At 29.7% G+C, this 17,433-nt stretch overlaps 1 protein-coding gene across 1 annotated transcript in view; it reads right to left on the minus strand.

The window, feature by feature from the left end:
- The window catches only part of LOC111623995 (nuclear receptor corepressor 1-like), a 39,645-nt gene extending 22,815 nt beyond the window's left edge, over positions 1-16,830 (minus strand). The window contains exons 1-8 of the mRNA XM_023366766.1: positions 16,734-16,830; positions 10,304-10,547; positions 6,718-6,894; positions 6,345-6,461; positions 6,200-6,256; positions 6,060-6,112; positions 3,778-3,844; positions 85-170 (exon numbers count right to left, since the gene is read on the minus strand). Of these exons, the coding sequence (XP_023222534.1) occupies positions 85-170; positions 3,778-3,844; positions 6,060-6,112; positions 6,200-6,256; positions 6,345-6,461; positions 6,718-6,894; positions 10,304-10,510 (764 nt within the window). The 5' untranslated portion in view covers positions 10,511-10,547; positions 16,734-16,830. The remainder of the gene's footprint in view (positions 1-84; positions 171-3,777; positions 3,845-6,059; positions 6,113-6,199; positions 6,257-6,344; positions 6,462-6,717; positions 6,895-10,303; positions 10,548-16,733) is intronic.
- Between the last annotated feature and the right edge of the window lie 603 nt (positions 16,831-17,433).

Raw genomic sequence — 17,433 nt, forward strand, 5'->3', positions numbered from 1 at the left:
ATATATAAACAAAAATTATTAATAAAATAATAAAAATGCTATTTTGAAACAAAAATTTCTAAATTTTGTGTTTTTCTACAATACCTTCTATTGGCATTATTTTCTTTCTTTTCAATTTTCTTAAGCCATACTTGCATAAATTGACTGTAGGTATCAGTTAAGTAATTTTCCTAAAAAAAAGTTATATCAATAAAAATATTTTATAAGTCTCAAATGTAAAAAATTAATTATGGTGCAGTTACTTGTATGTCTAAGAATCTACAATCAAACAAATTTTTGAGAATGCATTTCATAATTCTAGATAAAATCTTTCATTTATATTACGAGTCAGGAAAAAAAAAAAAATACAAATAAAAATGTAAAAAAAATTATTGAAATATTACTAGTGTTTTAAACATAAATGAATTTAAATGTTTTGAAAACTTAAAAATCACTATTTGATAATAAGTTATTGAACCTCCGTTTACAAAGAATTATCTTAAAATTTTATAAATAAGATAAGAAAAATCTATCTTCATTACTGTAATGGCATCTAAGTTTGTAGTAATAATCCAAACAAAAATCTTTTAATTATCTGCTTAGTGAACATTATGAAGCAAAATTTTAAAATATTTTCAGATAATTCAGATATTTTTTAAATTTACTTATTTGTACAATTCTCCAAAGATCACACACAAATCTTATTATACGCAAGTTACACAAAATATTAAACATCTGTAAATATAATTAAAAAAATATATAAAGTGGAAACATAATTTGTTAAAATAGCATTAAACATGGTTTAATTTATTGATTTATAAAAAACAAATTGATAAAAAAATAAAGTGAAAAAACAATATAAATTATTTATATTAATTCCTTATTCATAATAATGGATTAATTGAAAAAAGTAATTTAAATAATTAATAAAATTGAAAAAGTGTAACAATATTTCTTTCAAACAAACAGAAAATATACAAATAAAATTAATAGATATTTACTACAACAGAATGAATGAAACAATGTTAAAACAATTTCAGATAAAAATACCTCGATACAGCTCAAGACTATCATGAACAAATCTTTCAATCAATCAGATATAATAAAACCTTGATTTAATAAATTAGTATGAAAAAGATCAATCAACCAATGTGACACACCGACATCTTACAGGTTATATGGCCAGTCGTCACACATCCATTATATGCGTGAGGTCTGGCCTGTAATTAGATTAGTGCCAAGCATCGATTACCTGGGTACTCAAAAGTACTCAAATATCCGATCAAATATTAAGAATATCTAAAAGAATACCATTAATACAAAGAATTCCAAGGTTAGGTTTGTATTCTTAATGGTTTTTAAAAAAAAAGTTGTACAACGTATACTGTCAAAATTTCTGAAAGATAATATGCTTTTAATTGGAAAGAAAACTTGTAACAAGCAGTACATTTTTATGATGTAACAAGATACAAGTTCTTAAAGTAATTTAATTAGAAAGAAACCAGTAGCAACCAGTACCATTTTTACAATACACGATACAAGCCCTTTGAGTAATTTTATAAGATGGTAAAAATATTGTAAACGAGACTAAAAGTACCATATAAGTGTGAAAATTAGATGATATGAAACTCATGGAACTCTTAAGCACTGAGGAGGAGCTAGTAAATTAACCTAGCTCGAAATGCATCTGTAAAAAACAATAAAAGGAGTTTATAACCTGAATTGGCTGTGAGGTAGTCTACCGGAAAAATTTTTTCAGATTGAAGAGACATTCACTATATCAATTAAAAATTTTACAAAATTTTTTAAAATCCATATTAGATTATCATGAGCCTACTCAAGTTTATAATTTTTGATACTAATGCAGCATTTTAAAAATAACAAAATATTTTAAAATTTAAATATGCCAATTGGTATTATACTACAGGATTGGATGGATCTTTGAAGTGTTTTATGACACGCCTGTTCGTGACTCATTTTGTAATAATTCTTTGCATAAGCAATTAATATTGGTTTTAAAATTCTTATATAGAATATTTTTTAAAAATAAAAATGGAAAATAATACTGAGTAAAAATTTTAGCATTAGTAATAGAATTTTAAAAATTATTTGTAACCATCAATAAAAAAGTTAAACATATGCAGTAATTGTAACAACATTAAAAGAAAACAAAATACACAATGTGATCACAATTTATCTGGTCTAATTTGGAGCAATTTTGAAATATCTTTTAATAAAAAAAAAATAACAACTCTTATTAAATGTGTGAAAATCAAAATTAATTCAGTATAACTTTGTGTGTGGTTTACAAAAAGGACATTCAAAGTTAAATCTTTAGCTGTAGTAAAGAAAAAGAAAACCATGAAAAATTTTTTAACTGATTACAAAATTTTCATGTAGTGTGTGTATATATCACAATGATAAATTAGTTCTTTATACTTGACATAAAAAAAATTGAGTTGGTTAATATACATTTAAAGACAAATCTTCTGGAATTTTAATATATTTATACTTTCCCAAATGTAACTTCTGGCAAATCATACTCACACATTAAGTCAACATTTTTATGTACTGTCTATGGTTAACTGATTGATGGCTAGTTGATTTTAATATTCTTATCATCAACTCTTCAGACTTAAAGAATAATATCCATCTTTGTTTCAATTGGAAAAGAAAACCATTAACTAAATTAACCAATAGAAATTATTGAAGTCAGGAAAACAATAAGCCTTTGAGTACAAAATGCCCTAAGGTATGCATTATCCCAGTTTGCCTTCCTGCAAATCTCCTACAGTATAATTCTATTGTTATTACATATATATTTATTTAAAACAATTTTTTGTTTCAGAAATTCTCATTTAATTTAAATTTTGGTGAATGTTTTTAGTAAAGGTAAATATTATGAGAAGAGTTTCGTATTCCACAATATAACATCCTTTCTTCTGTAAACTCAAAGCCTTCACAAGGACTCCTGGGATATGCAAACTAGAGGTCAAGAAACATAGCATCACCCGAATTATCTTGGGTTCCCAAGCATAAAACAATGGTAATAAATACAACAATTTCTGGCATTCAGCACAACCCACAATGCAATTGACCAAGATGTTCACGGAATGGGGAATAACACCTCAATCTGTACTATCAACAATAAATTGCTGGTATCTTTGTATCAGAGTAAAAACAAATCCTCAACACGGTAGGATAACACCTTATCAACTAGACAACATGCAGCAGAAAGAAAATATTAAAGCTTAATTCAAAAGTTTAGAAAAATAGACCAACATGTATTATTTTTCATTCTATTTGCTAGATAAATAATTATTCATTTCACTTCATATTTGGCAAAAGAAATGCATAAAAAGTAAAGCCCATCATACAAAATATATAGGATACATTTTTGCACTAAAAGATGATATCAAACACTTAAAATGGGAAATGAAAAATGTTACTTCACAACTTTTCATTCATAATAAATATGATACATAAATGTAAAATTAAAATACACTTCATTTTAAAAACAAATTTCTTCATATTGTAATATTTTACTAATTTCATGCATATATATTATTTTATTTTTAAATTTCAGTACATTAACTAACTATAATTCCAAAGACTATGAAAAGTATGGCATTTTTTCTGTCAACAATTAACAAAGATACTGAGGAGACCCCAGAGAGATTTGCATTTAAAAACACTGACATCCATACATGGAAAGTAAACTTTTCTCAAAACTATTTAATTTACCAAAATATATTAATATTAAATGTTTGTTAAAAAGAGATATAAGAAAACACTTACTCGGATTTGTCTTTCTTGATGTTTTCTTTTAAAATACTGTATTAAGCTCTTTTTGAATGTTGCAAATCTGAAGACAACAAAAAATCTTGTAAATAATAAGTTCGTTCAACTTTATTCAGAGATGTTTTTAAAAATATAAGCATTTAACAAATAAAAGCAGTTCTTTGACACTGCTTTTTTCTACACTCCTTAATTGGGGCCAATTTTTCTCATTTGACATTGTTGTTCACGTTTTGTTAGCACAGCAAATGGATCCTGCCTACTATTAGCCACAGATTTATATTGCTCCCCAACTCTTCTCAATACCAGCAATATAACAGACCTCATATAAAAGCATTCTTCTGGACCTTCAGTTAATTTTATAGCATGGATACCCAATTGTGATGATATTTCCACCTTATCCCTATAGTTACATAGTACATTTATAATCATTAGGTTGCATTTAGCTCCTAGCCTAAGATCCACTTTATTAACATAAGGGGATGCCAATACTGCTACACTTTTCCTTTAATGATAGAAGTTACTTTCTTGGTTGCTTTTATTCTTTGTACACTTGTTCTGTTGATTCATAAGAAAGTAATGATTATAACTTTTGTGCATGATTTGTTCAGTGATTTTCTGTAATTATTATTTATATCTAGATTCAATTGCTATAAACCGATCACATACAGTAACATTTATAATGCACAATTTGTGTATTTTTGCACTGAAGTTTTATCGAACAACATTTGATAAATTTTTTAGTTGCACCCCCTTGCTAAATTTCTGGCTACACTACTGACATCAGCATTCAATTTAGCACTTTAAAGCAGTCATATAGTTACTTGACAGTGCTAAATTGATAATACAACTATTGTAAAATTATTTCTAATAAGATATTACTCAAACTTCCTTCACAAATGTTATGTATTTTTCTGAAGTAAAGTTAATGTATAAAGCAAAGTCCAAAAGTTTCCATTCTTGGTTGTATACGAATAAACTTAATGAATTATTCACATTCTCATATCCCACAGCTATTATTTTGTGACCACTAACTTTTTAGAATGCAATCAGAAATTATTTGATAGCAGTTAAAGAAGTCTGCATTAAACAAAAACATTCAAAACTGCCACAGCAGACTAAAATACTTTACAACCAGTTATTACCGGAAATGAAACTAGAGTCTTATATTATCCTTTGGTCTAAAATTACTAGAAAAGACTTTTTATAAAGGGATTCAGCTGGACAAGGAATGGTTTCGTCGTCAACCAGTTGATAGCTGTCATTTTGTAACTGTAATAATGTCCTGATGATTGATTTTAAAGACAGAAATAGTCTTAAACAGCAAATATTGTGTTTCTTTATTAATACACTACAAGATTTCATCACAAAGGGAGATGAGGCAAACTGAATTAAAAAATGACAATGCCCTCAGTTCATACTATCCACTTTGCAAAGATTTCTTGAATTCTGCTTCATAAAATTAGCCACCTTCCCTATAACTCAGACCCAACCCCAAATGACTAGCATCTGTTTTCAAAATTGTAATTTCTAACTTGAGAGGGAAGCATTTCCCAGCGAGAGGAAGTAAAATCTGTTGTTTTCGGATACTTTTAGCCCAAATACTAAGCCAGTTGAAAGATGCATTTTCAGAAGTGTGAAAAGTGAACCTAGACCATTGCAAAATAATGAAGATTAAGTCTTGTATTTTTTTTGATCATCCTATTTCAACTGAAAACTTTTGGATTTTTCAATATATTTGATTATAAATCTTGTCCAGTTTAACTCCATTGAATCCTACTATATTTAAGACAGAATTAGAGTATATATATTAAAATTTATTACTGCCTATTCTTCAGTACAGACAGTAATAAATACTCTAAAGAAAAGCTGTCAAAATGAAACAGTCAAATAAAAATCTATAAGAGATGTGTATATACACAAAGTTTAAAATTTATCCATCTTCGGGTTTTTATAATAAAATAAAATTTCAGTAACAAGTTTTAAAAATTAATAGACTGATTAATATTAAAAAAAAAAACAAATAAGAGAGAAGCTTGAGAATTTAAAAATTGGAACTTTACTGAATTGTTACATGAAAAATGAAAAACCCAACAAGAATAAGCAGATGTTGAATTTTTGTCAATTTAAGTAAACTCTAAGTTTACTGTACTTTCATTTTTGCAAAAATGAATTTTCACAAAATTTTTCAAATGCAACAATCATAAATTTATCAAATAAAGTTTTTGTAGTCAATATATTCTGTAAATATTTTTAAACTGATTAAATTGTTTACTACTTACTTTTTTTTATTTTCATGGTGTATCTGAGTATCCATTGGTTGATTATACATGGGCTATTTGGAAAAATATTTATATGAAACTTTGCAAAAGATTTCTGTGTTTTTATAAATTTTACAATTATTTGAATATAGCAAACTTACCAAATCAACTTTTGGTCCGAGTTTTTCTAATAAGGCATGTGCTTGCTGAGCTTTTTTCTGAAATAAGTTGACACATTAGTAACTTCTTTCAATTTTGTACATTATATGGATTGTCCTATCTTTAAATAAAGAAAAAAGTACTAACTCTATTTTCAGAATATATAATTTGGGCTATGCTCATTTGCTTCGGCTCGCTCGTAGATATTTCTTGTATGACCTGTTTGGTGTCGGGAGGTTTATTTGCTTCAGCTTCTAATTCTTGCTGCAATGAGATACAGTAACAGTCAGTTTACTTATACAACTACAAAAATTCATACAAAATTAGAAAAACGTAATTGCAATAAATTTTATTTATAAAATGACAATGATTGAGAGAATTGCAGTAGAAGGGATTCTACAGAAAACAATTTTATTATCTAAGATTAACAGAAAATTAATGTCAATTATTTAAACTTAATTAAAAAACTCAATTTATGTTACATTTTAATTGACAAAACATTGTTTTAAAAAGCATTTACCTTCCGTTTTTTCAATTTTGATGTCTGAGTTTCGACTTGATTTATTTCTCGATCTATCCTATTTATAGCCTGTAATAACTCATCTTTCGACGATCTATGAGGAGAAAGATCCTGCTGCAATTCATCTGTTGGTAATGTAGGAGAAATTGCCTCAACTTGAGGTGTATAAGCTGGTTCCTGAAATTTGTCATTTCTAATTGAGTATTCATTAAGGAAATAATAATAAAATATAAAAGAAAAAAATCATTTTTTTTACAGAATTGAATTTGTACATTTTTCAAAATTACACATTAAATATTTTCTGTAAGGTACTTTCTCCACTATAAAATACTTCAGTTATACAATTTTGCACATATACATAATGGCTTTTCAGTATGTATAGAACATTTTCTCCCTTATACAGTATGTTTATTCACTTTGAAATAAAAAAAAATTAAAACAATTATTAAAAAAGTTAAAAAGCAAATTATATATTCACTTCAAATATTAGTCCACATGAATTGCCAACAAACGCAAGATGTAGCTACGTAACATATGACACCATTTCTGGAGAATTTTCCCATTTAGTAAAGTGCTCCACCAGTCCAACATGTTGAAAATTTTCACTTTCCATGTTTTGCAGTATAAACCAATTTCAGTAAGCAAATAAAAATCACTTTCTGGTTTCTCATACGTTTTCACTATTTACTATCACTGTCAGTTAACCTTTAGGATGGCTTTTCTTTCTTTCACTACTAAAGTTTCTCATATTGTCATTTCAACACTGAACCAATATGTAATAAGCCCATCCAGAGAATAACAAACAAAACTGAATCAATTTTAAATACATGACGTAATTTCACACTGTTTTACTTTTCTTTTTGTACATTGTTCAAATGTATTGTACATATAGTAAACTGAAAATTCTTCGTTAACAATTACAAGCATAAATTAAGTCATATAATGTTAATTTGTGCCATGTCATACTATTGCAACAACTGTATTCACCCTGAAAGAAATTCAAGAAGTTTCATTTTAATGTTTTTCTCACTTATACAATATTTACCTCAGTTCTTTTGAAAAACATATAAACAGGGCTCAGTTGTTTTATACTTTCCCTAATGAGTGTATTTCTTTATAAAGAAAAAAAAAATCTAACAACAAGTTACATAACTTTCTCGGTTGTTATGCGATTTTATTTAAAAAATAAGTTTTAGTGTATTCTTAATTATAATAAATAAAATTGTGCTTGGTACCATATGTTATGAGATTTCATTATTAAAAACTTTTTATATTTTTAATTATAATAAAATAGCAAATAGCTTAATTTTGAGGGTAGTGATGAGTTTCATAACACATTGTAAATGCTATTAATGAATATCTTCAAGTCCAACCCTGTCGAGATATGACACATGACATAGTTCTATTGTCTCACCCTCTTGACCTTTAACCACTAAAATGTAATAGCATCAATGCTCTTGTATACAAGAGCATTGATGCCACCATAACAAATTTCATTTCTTCATCATTACTCTACATCTTGAGACAGTAAATGAAATAGTTGCCAACACACATATAGAATTTTTTTCCTTTTTTTTTTTTTTTTTGACTTTTTTGGTTCAGGTGGTCTCAAAACGTGAAGTTTTGCAAAAAAACTCAGAGTCAAATTTGACACAATTCCAGTACTTTCCCTTATAATGTATATGTTACTGAGAAAGACCGAAATTAGAGAATGTCGACACATACAAAATACATCAGTAAAAGATCGAATATTTGGTTATATTATTATACATTCGTACAATCGCCAGTGTATGTGACAAGCACAGATAAGCTTTGGTGGAGGTCGAAATGACACGAGAAGCCGATGTTGACAGACAGGCAACAGTCTGTTGCCAAATTCTTTGCCATTTCCTTCAGCTCAAATTGGTGATACAGTACGAATACAAGTCCCCGATGTTGACCGCACCCGTACAGATGCCTGAAATGTGTTGGTGGTTGTTGTTAGAATAGAAGACTCAGACTTTTATAAATTAGCAGACAAAAATGGTACCCCCAAGCAGCTTTATACCTGTAATATATTTGTAATTTGTAAAGAAAAGTTACTTTCCATAGATAAGATTTCTTCTCAAGAAATATCGCCGAGAGAAGCAGCTGCAGCTAATTTGAAAAGTGGAGGGCAAGGCTATCTATACATGCTGTCATTGCAAAAAGAAGTGTTCCACAAATAAATGCAGTTGTAAAAGTGAGGGACTCTCGTGCAATTCAAAGTGCCATAACAGTTTAAGTTGTTACAATAAATAAGATTGCACAACATTAATCACATAATTTGTGTGTAAGTTTATTATTGTATTATTTTCTTTAATGATTAAGAATGTACTGTTTGTTTTAGGTTCAACAGTTTATTTACATACGCTGTTACTAAAGCTTTCTCCTATTTTGACATATTAAAAAGTTGCATTTTTGTCTTAACATCACAAACAGGAACTGGTGATATGCAGACGTCTTACTTTCCACCCATCTGGCCAATGGGGTAGTTGTGCTGTATATCTACTAGAATCTACATTTTTTAGTGCCTGTTCTAGTAGATATAAAGAAGAACTACCCCATTGGCCAGATAGGCAGAAAGTAAGACGTCTGCATATCACCACTTCCTGTTTGTGTTTTTTTTAAAGGACTTTTTTTACCTCTGGCGGCATGAAGCCTAAAAAGGAAGGCCTGTCGCCATGAATGTGTATGTGTATAGTCTGGAATGAAAAATAAATAGTGGTCTCTCTTTGACAGACTTGTCTTCGATTTGATTAATAATAATCCCACCATCAGAGGGAAAAATTAACAAAAAGTAATAAACATATTTTTATTCAACACTCACCATCAGTGCATGCTGAATGTCAACATTTGCCGATGTAAGTGAGAAATAATGATATTTAGCAAATTTTTGTGTATGTACGAACATACACAAAACGACTGTGTAAACGCCGACATTCACTGGAGAATGTTGACATTCACCATATATTGGTCATTCACAGTAACATATATATAACAACCAGAAAAATCTTTTTGTTGGTTTTAAAAAATGTTTGATCATAAGCTTAACATAATGTGTCAATACAGGTTATTTTATTAATTGAATATAGAGAACAAAAAAAAAAAAAAAAAAAACATTGTGAGAGAAAGATAATTCTGTGTAGAAATTAATAATGGTAACAATAGTAGTAAATTTTTTTTTCAATCAATTTAAAATTCTTTTTATTTATAGAAAAAAAAAATTTACTTGAAAATTAATCATAGAAAAGTGTTTTAATGAAAACTGCACTTAATGTTGAAGAAATTACCTTTTCAATACATCAATACATACATATAAAATAAAGTACAAATAGAGTTATATTCAAAAGAAAGAATCATAGAAATGTAATGATAAAAATTACTGTTCATAGTAATATTAGATAACTGCTTAATTCAAATCACTCATATAATGTTTTGAAAAAATGCATGTTGTGAAAATACTTTATTGTTCATAAATAATTTAACATTATAAAATTAATAACAAAGTATTTGTAACAACAAAGAAGAAGTATATCTTGGAATTCCTTGAAAAATTAGACTTTACCTTTTTCACTTCTACCATGTCTCTGGTATCAATAACTAAGGGTTGATGAAGAGGAGCTTTGGGTTCTACGCATAATCGTGGTCGTTTACTATGATGAAGATGATCCAATTCCATTTGTGTATGAATGGTACCAACGTTTGTAGTCCCACTACGGGAAGCCGGATGAATTAAACCCGATGATGAAAGTGCTGTGGCAGGTAGACCCATTTCTCTTTCGTAAGGAAACCTATATGTTTCAATATATCTAGAAAATAAATATTAAGCCATTATGTTAATTTTGTACTTATTGTATTAGTGGTACATTAAATTTTTATTAAAGATATAAATAAACTGTTAAAAGGTATATGCCTTTTCTTTAATATGACTTGCAGATTGATATTGTAACAAACCACAAACAGGATTTAATGTTGTCCACAACATACGAGAAAACAACATAATGACTGATTATATACTGAGTAATCAAACAAAAAAAAGAATTTGCAAGAAGTAGTGCAAGAAGTTTGATCATATCAGTTCGCAATACTGCATGACATTCATTGTACATCACCAATTCTGAGTCTATTAATGGGTATGTGAGAAAATTCTGCACTAAAATATCTTCCTCTCTAGTTAAAAGCTAATAATTTTTAACTATGCTGCATGTGCTATAATTTGAAAATGTGTGGAATGCCATAGACATTCTACAATCTTTTTTCTGAATTCAAAATGGAAACAAAATAAGATCCTTTATGCCTAAAAGTATAAAACTTTTACACATTATATAAAAAATTAGGAAAAAGTTTACTACAAACCATTTTGCAAATGAAGGAATTTCAAAACAGACTATAATATTACATTCTCCAACATTTTAAGAGTGGATTATTACCACAGAGAAGAATGGTGTCTGACAGAATAGCAAAAATTAAACAAATGCAAAGTTGGAAGGGTTGAAGAAAATCTTTGAAGATAGTAACAAGGTTTCAATTCAATCTGTAACTCTAAAACTGAAAATTTTGCACAGATGACTTCACAAGACTTTGAAAACAAAACAAACACATTGAATATTAATAGTAGTAGGTAATTCTGGACAGAATAGACATGTAAAGATCACTGGCAAAGATAGTGTGAAAATTCTCTGAAAAGTTCTTCATTTTAGCTGATGAATCTAATTTCACTTTCATACACTAGATCAACAGTAACAGAGGATTTTATACTGGTTATATTCCCTATATATCTGTCAACATAAACTTTTCTGGAAAAAAATCTGAGACAAAGTTTTGTTTGGGACTGCAATGGAACCAAAAGGATTGAGCACTAATCAAAAAAATCAAATTTTGCTATCAATGTCCAGTGATATTTAAATGAATGTATAAAATTTCACTTGATTCTTTACACATTTTGAAACAACTATCCTCAAACAGAATAGGTCTTTGGACCAGATCAACCAAGTTCCCACCATACCAACACTGTACTGGATTACCTGTGATAAGAAAATACCATGTTTGTCAAAAAGGAAGAAAATCCAGCAAACGAAGACTTTTAGCAATTCTGAAGGAAGCTGCTTACAAAAAGAAGTGGAAGACGAAAAACACAAATCAACTGATCAATTGCATTTTTGCCCAAAAAATGCAAACCAAAGTCTTGTACAAAAACTTAACTGAATATTCGAAGTTGAGTTGACTGTGTTTGAGTCAGACATTTGAAGAATTACAAAAATAAAAGATAATGTATAGCTTTCCATCACCTTTTGAATGACTAATTAGTTCATATAATCGTTTTTAAAGGTAAAAACATCATAAGATTTTTCTGGACACCCATCATTAGCTTGTTATTGGTAACTTAAGTGTTGTGAAAATTGTACATTCCTTATACTATGGAACAAAGAATTTCCATGGTCAAAAGTTACAAAGAGAGAAAAGTTACTGAAAATTAAGACAATGATTTATGAAAAAATATTCCAAATCATTTGTGCCCACCGTGGTTTTATGATTCCGAACTTTATAATAAATGATAGTCCACAAGATAACAGAGTTATCACGAAACAAAAAATTATCTGAGGAAAACCTGGAACATGATTAAATGCAAATCCCACAAAATCTTTAACGTAGTTATTTCAAGAGAATGATCTTACAGTTAAGAATCAAATTTCATCCTTATAAAACAGAGGTTATCCATAAACTTTATTTATTTACAATTTCAAATTTTATCCTTCGAATCCATAGCAAATAAATGTTTGAGACTTTATTAATGTTTCTTGCCACATGTAGCAGTAGTGAAACCAGCTTTCAGCATCACAAAACTCCTTGCAAGTCCTCTTTTCATTTGATCATGCAACATTAACAATGTAAAATGCTAAGTAAAAACATTAAATTGGCTAGGAGGGTGAGACAAATTCTGAGCACCTTTGAACAATGGAACAACGACCAAGTTGACAAATCAGACTGATTCCATTTAAAATGTTTGAAGAAATAAAACAATTTTTCATTCATCATAATTTTATCATTTATATTAAAATATATTTGTTTTTATACCAATACACACACCTATCTTTGAAATGAGTAGCACTGATGATAATGAATCAGTGGAAAAGATAACATCACTACTTTTAGCATACAAAAAGTATACATAAAAACCACAAAATAAACTGGAATGATATATAGACTCACCTAAATGTCAAATTTCCAGCAAAACACCCAAATTCAACATTTGAACATTTTCAGCCACTTGTTAATTGGCCTTCATCAGGAAAAGTCAAAATGAAAATAACTGTTATATTTATAGAATGCTGCGGCGTTCCACACATAATTTTTAAAAATGGTTTGAACGTCTGCTGTGACAAATATTAAGCAACATATAATTTCCTTTAAGACTGTAAATAATACTTCCGTGCATTTGGTATGGGAATGTAATCCGTGTTGATGCATGTTCCTCTAATGTCAGCTCTGTAGATTTCTGTGGCCTCTAATGTTCTTATATGCTTTCTGTCAAATACCTTGTGTATTAGGGTTGCCTCCTCCCACATGGGGTAAATTCCCGGCTCGGTGGCATACCAGGCGAGGGCCGTATTGATGTTTTCTTTTGCCATGTCATACCTGTGATCACATTACTGGGCTTGTAATGATCTGTATGTATAACCAATGTAAGTTAGTGTCCAGTTGAATCTGTCATCCTGTAGTGGGATGCGATAAATTCCAGATGCTTTAGCATCTTCAGTTTCATCCTTTACGTTAGATAAAAGGCAGAACACGATGGTCGCACAAACTGGGTCAATACTTACGCCCTGTGATTGATAAAACCAGATTCCCAACATTTTCATTGGAAAATTGGATCCATCAGATGTTAAAGTGCCACCTTCAATTATACACATATAAGATCTCCAATTCAGGTGCACTTCTATCCAAACTTGCTGCTATTAATTTAAGTGGGAACAAATATCTCACCATGTTTGATTTTGTAACCATGTTTCCATCTATTCGTTTAGAACCATGCTTTTGTGCTTTAAAAGATTTTTTTAAAGCACTAATCCTGATGCTCAAACTTTCCACTCTCAGATATTAGACCTAGCAAACCTGCTGTGCTATTCCTCATGTTTTTACTTTGATGAGTGCACCTACACACAAAAAACAGGGGTACCTATGGGTAACCCCATTTTGGGTGATCAGTGTGAACTGGTTATATGACAATTGGAAAAGCAGTCCTTAGTTATCCTTAAACATAATACCCTCATGTATACCCGATACACTGATGACATTTTGATTATATGGAGAAATGTTGATGATGTGTTAAAAGTGTTCAATAATAACAACTATGGATTATCACTAAAACTGGATCAGGAAAGCCACACAGATGTTAATTTCTTGGATGTCAAGATTCACATAGCGGATAATAAGTTAACACCACAGTGTACCGCAACCCACTCACATCCCTCTATTCATACCAGCCAACTCTGCTGACCCTTGGTCACATAAAACGTCCGCTTTCCACATACTTCTGGCTAGAGCCCACTCACATTGTATGCTGCTCTCTGATACTAACAATGAGCTAGAACAACTGAAACATATCGCATCCAAGCATGGATACAGCCACTCATTTATCAACAATATAACATCCATATATCAAGCCAAGTCAATCAACACCAATACTAACGTTAACAATGCAGAAGAGAAATGGGTAATCTTAAGTTACAAACCATCCCTCCATCGCATATACAAGATGATGGCCAAGGATTTAAACATACGCATAGCAAACAAAAAACCCCACAGTGTTCCACCTTTTATCTAATTCGTGTTCCACAAAATCACAGTGGCACAAAATCAGTGTTCCACCTTTTATCTAATGTAAAGGATGAAACTTAAGATGCTAAAGCACCTGGAATTTATCGCATCCCACTACAAGATGACAGATTCAACTGGACACTAACCTACATTGGTTCTACATACAGATCATTACAAGCCCGGTAATGTGATCACAGGTATGACATGGCAAAAGGAAACATCAATACGGCCCTAACCAGGTATGCCACCGAGCTGGGAATTTACCCTGTATGGGAGGAGGCAACCGTAATACATAAAGTATTAGACAGAAAGCATATAAACAAACAAATTCACACCTAAATGCTAATTCCAGCAGTAAATGAACAAATAAACTTTAATGTTCAAACATTTTCGGCCGTCTTTCAGAGACCCTCGCCAAGAAAAATGCATTTACTGCTGGAATTAGTATTTAGGTGTGAATTTGTTTGTTTATTGTATAGTTTCAGTTTATGTATGCTAGTTTTTTTGGTCTGAGAAAGCATATAAGAACATTAGAGGACACAGAAATCTACAAGGCTGACATAAGAGGTACATGCATCAACACGGATTACATTCCCATACCAAATGCATGGAAGTATTATTTACAGTCTTAAAGGAAATTATACTTTGCTTAATATACGTCACAGCCGACATTCGAACCATTTAAAAAAATTTTAAAAATTGTGTGTGCAATGAGGCAGCATTCTCTAAATAAAACAGTTATTTTCGTTTTGACTTTTCCCGATAAAGGCCAATTAACAATTGGCTGAAAACGTTTGAATGTTGAATTTGGGTGTTTTGCTGGAAATTTGTCATTTAGGTGAGAGTCTATACCAGGCATGGCCAACATACAGCCCACGTAATGAATTTATGCAGCCCGCGATTAATCTTTCAATATTAGCTACTGAAGTCCAAATAGCTTGATGAAAAATTCTGACACCTAAAACAAAAAAAGTCAACAACTCACTGTGCGTTTAGAGTTAACCCTCCACTATAGATCTCTTAAGTATGGAGTACAATGTTGATAAAGCATGATAATGTGAAAAATGTATCTGTAATCTCTATGTACAACTTAGTCTCTACGGGGTGACTCCACAATGAGATCTCGCACCACCTCAAAATCTTCCTAGGACAGCCTCTGGTTCGGCCCGTGAAAAATGTTTTCTTTCCAATTCAGCCCGGGGGCAAAAACTGTTGGCCACCCCTGGTCTATACAAAAAGTATATTGACCAAGTTGCTTAAAATTCTATAAGTGGGTGGAATCGGGAATTAATCAGAAATGAGTCCAGATCGCAGCATAACTAGATTTAGCAAGAATTCTGCATTACCAAACACAATTCTAGTACAAGGTTATTCAAAAAAGTAGATGCATATAAAACAAAACCATTTCTTTATAGTTAAATAAACTTATATTTTGGCCAAAATCTACATACAAGTCATAGAACAATGATAATTTAGTAGTTTGGAAAATAAGTGTTCTCATCTTCACAATCCATGTCTGAATAGGTAGGAAGAAACTTCAAAAAGTTATTCAGAAAAAAAAAATGAAACTAAATGTTCAAAAGAATTTAGATCATTGATGGTCAAAAGAAATTATTCTTCAAATGATTTATATTTAATGACTACAACTGATAATTTAATAAGCTTTGCTGATAAAATATGTAATTAGTAACTTTTTGATTTTTTTATGACTAATTATTTAAAGTGACGAGGAAAGATTTATTAAATGTACTTTATCAATATTTTCTGTCTTAAACTGTACATTTCAGCTTGTATTATTTTAAGTATGTAAGGCTTAATCAGAACATCTAAAGAAATCCCTGACAGAAGAGGATTCTTAAGTACTTCATGGTTGTCTGAGGCTAAGGACTTCCATTTTAAGAAGTAGCAAAGTAAGAAATTTAAATACAATGTAAAGTTAAACTTATCATATTTGAAATTCTATAACAATACTCTATAGCCCTAGTCAATACATTTGTCTGTGTTAATACAATTTCTCTGTTCAAAACCAACTGTTTCTGCAAATATCATTGCTAGTCTTTTTACTCATGATAAGACTAGGTCAAGGGAGTGGACGACTTTTGCATTATTTTAATTTTTCCATCTCCAAAAAAAAACAACTTTGAGTATTATTATTATTTACAATAAATATCACAAACCTTCATTAAGAAGCTCTAATTTAATTTAATCCAAAAAGTCTGTTATCTTTTATTCCAAGCAAATTCATTCTATCCATTCAGAACTTTCTGAAGTCATAAAACAAAGAAATTTGTAAATTAAATTTAAAAAATACATTCTCAATTTCACAATCAAATAAAATTTTACAATATCCAATACCATTTTCTGTATATTAAAGTCCCTTTACTATTATTATTATTATAAATTCCTCTCTCGTTATTTCGATTTCTACATCAACTACTTTTAACTGTATCATTCACTATAAATTAATAAATCTTTGTTAAATAACATTTAAAATAGGTTATACCTTAAAACCTAACTACATTCCTTCAAATAAGGTTAATTATTGTTTGTGGGATTTCTATATTCTGTTCTTTTTATTTGTAATAAGACTAGGTCAAGGGAGTGGATGAATTTTGCAATAAGTACTTATAATCATTTTTCTTGTATGTTATAGTCCAAATAATTTGTAGTAGTTCTAGAAATACAGAAACTATAATATATAAGTTAGACCAACAAAAAGTTGTCTTGATTCAAAAGTTAAATTTAAATACAGTGGGTGATCGGTTAACAAACATAATCCGTTCCAAGACTTTGTTCGCTATCCGAATTGTTCATTAACCGATTATCAATTTACCATAGATTTCTATAAGAATTTGATTAATTTGTTCTGGAGATTCC

The sequence above is a fragment of the Centruroides sculpturatus genome, unplaced genomic scaffold, assembly GCF_000671375.1.
Source record: "Centruroides sculpturatus isolate CEXI.00-Female unplaced genomic scaffold, Cexi_2.0 scaffold49, whole genome shotgun sequence".
NCBI classification, from domain to species: Eukaryota; Metazoa; Arthropoda; class Arachnida; order Scorpiones; family Buthidae; genus Centruroides; species Centruroides sculpturatus.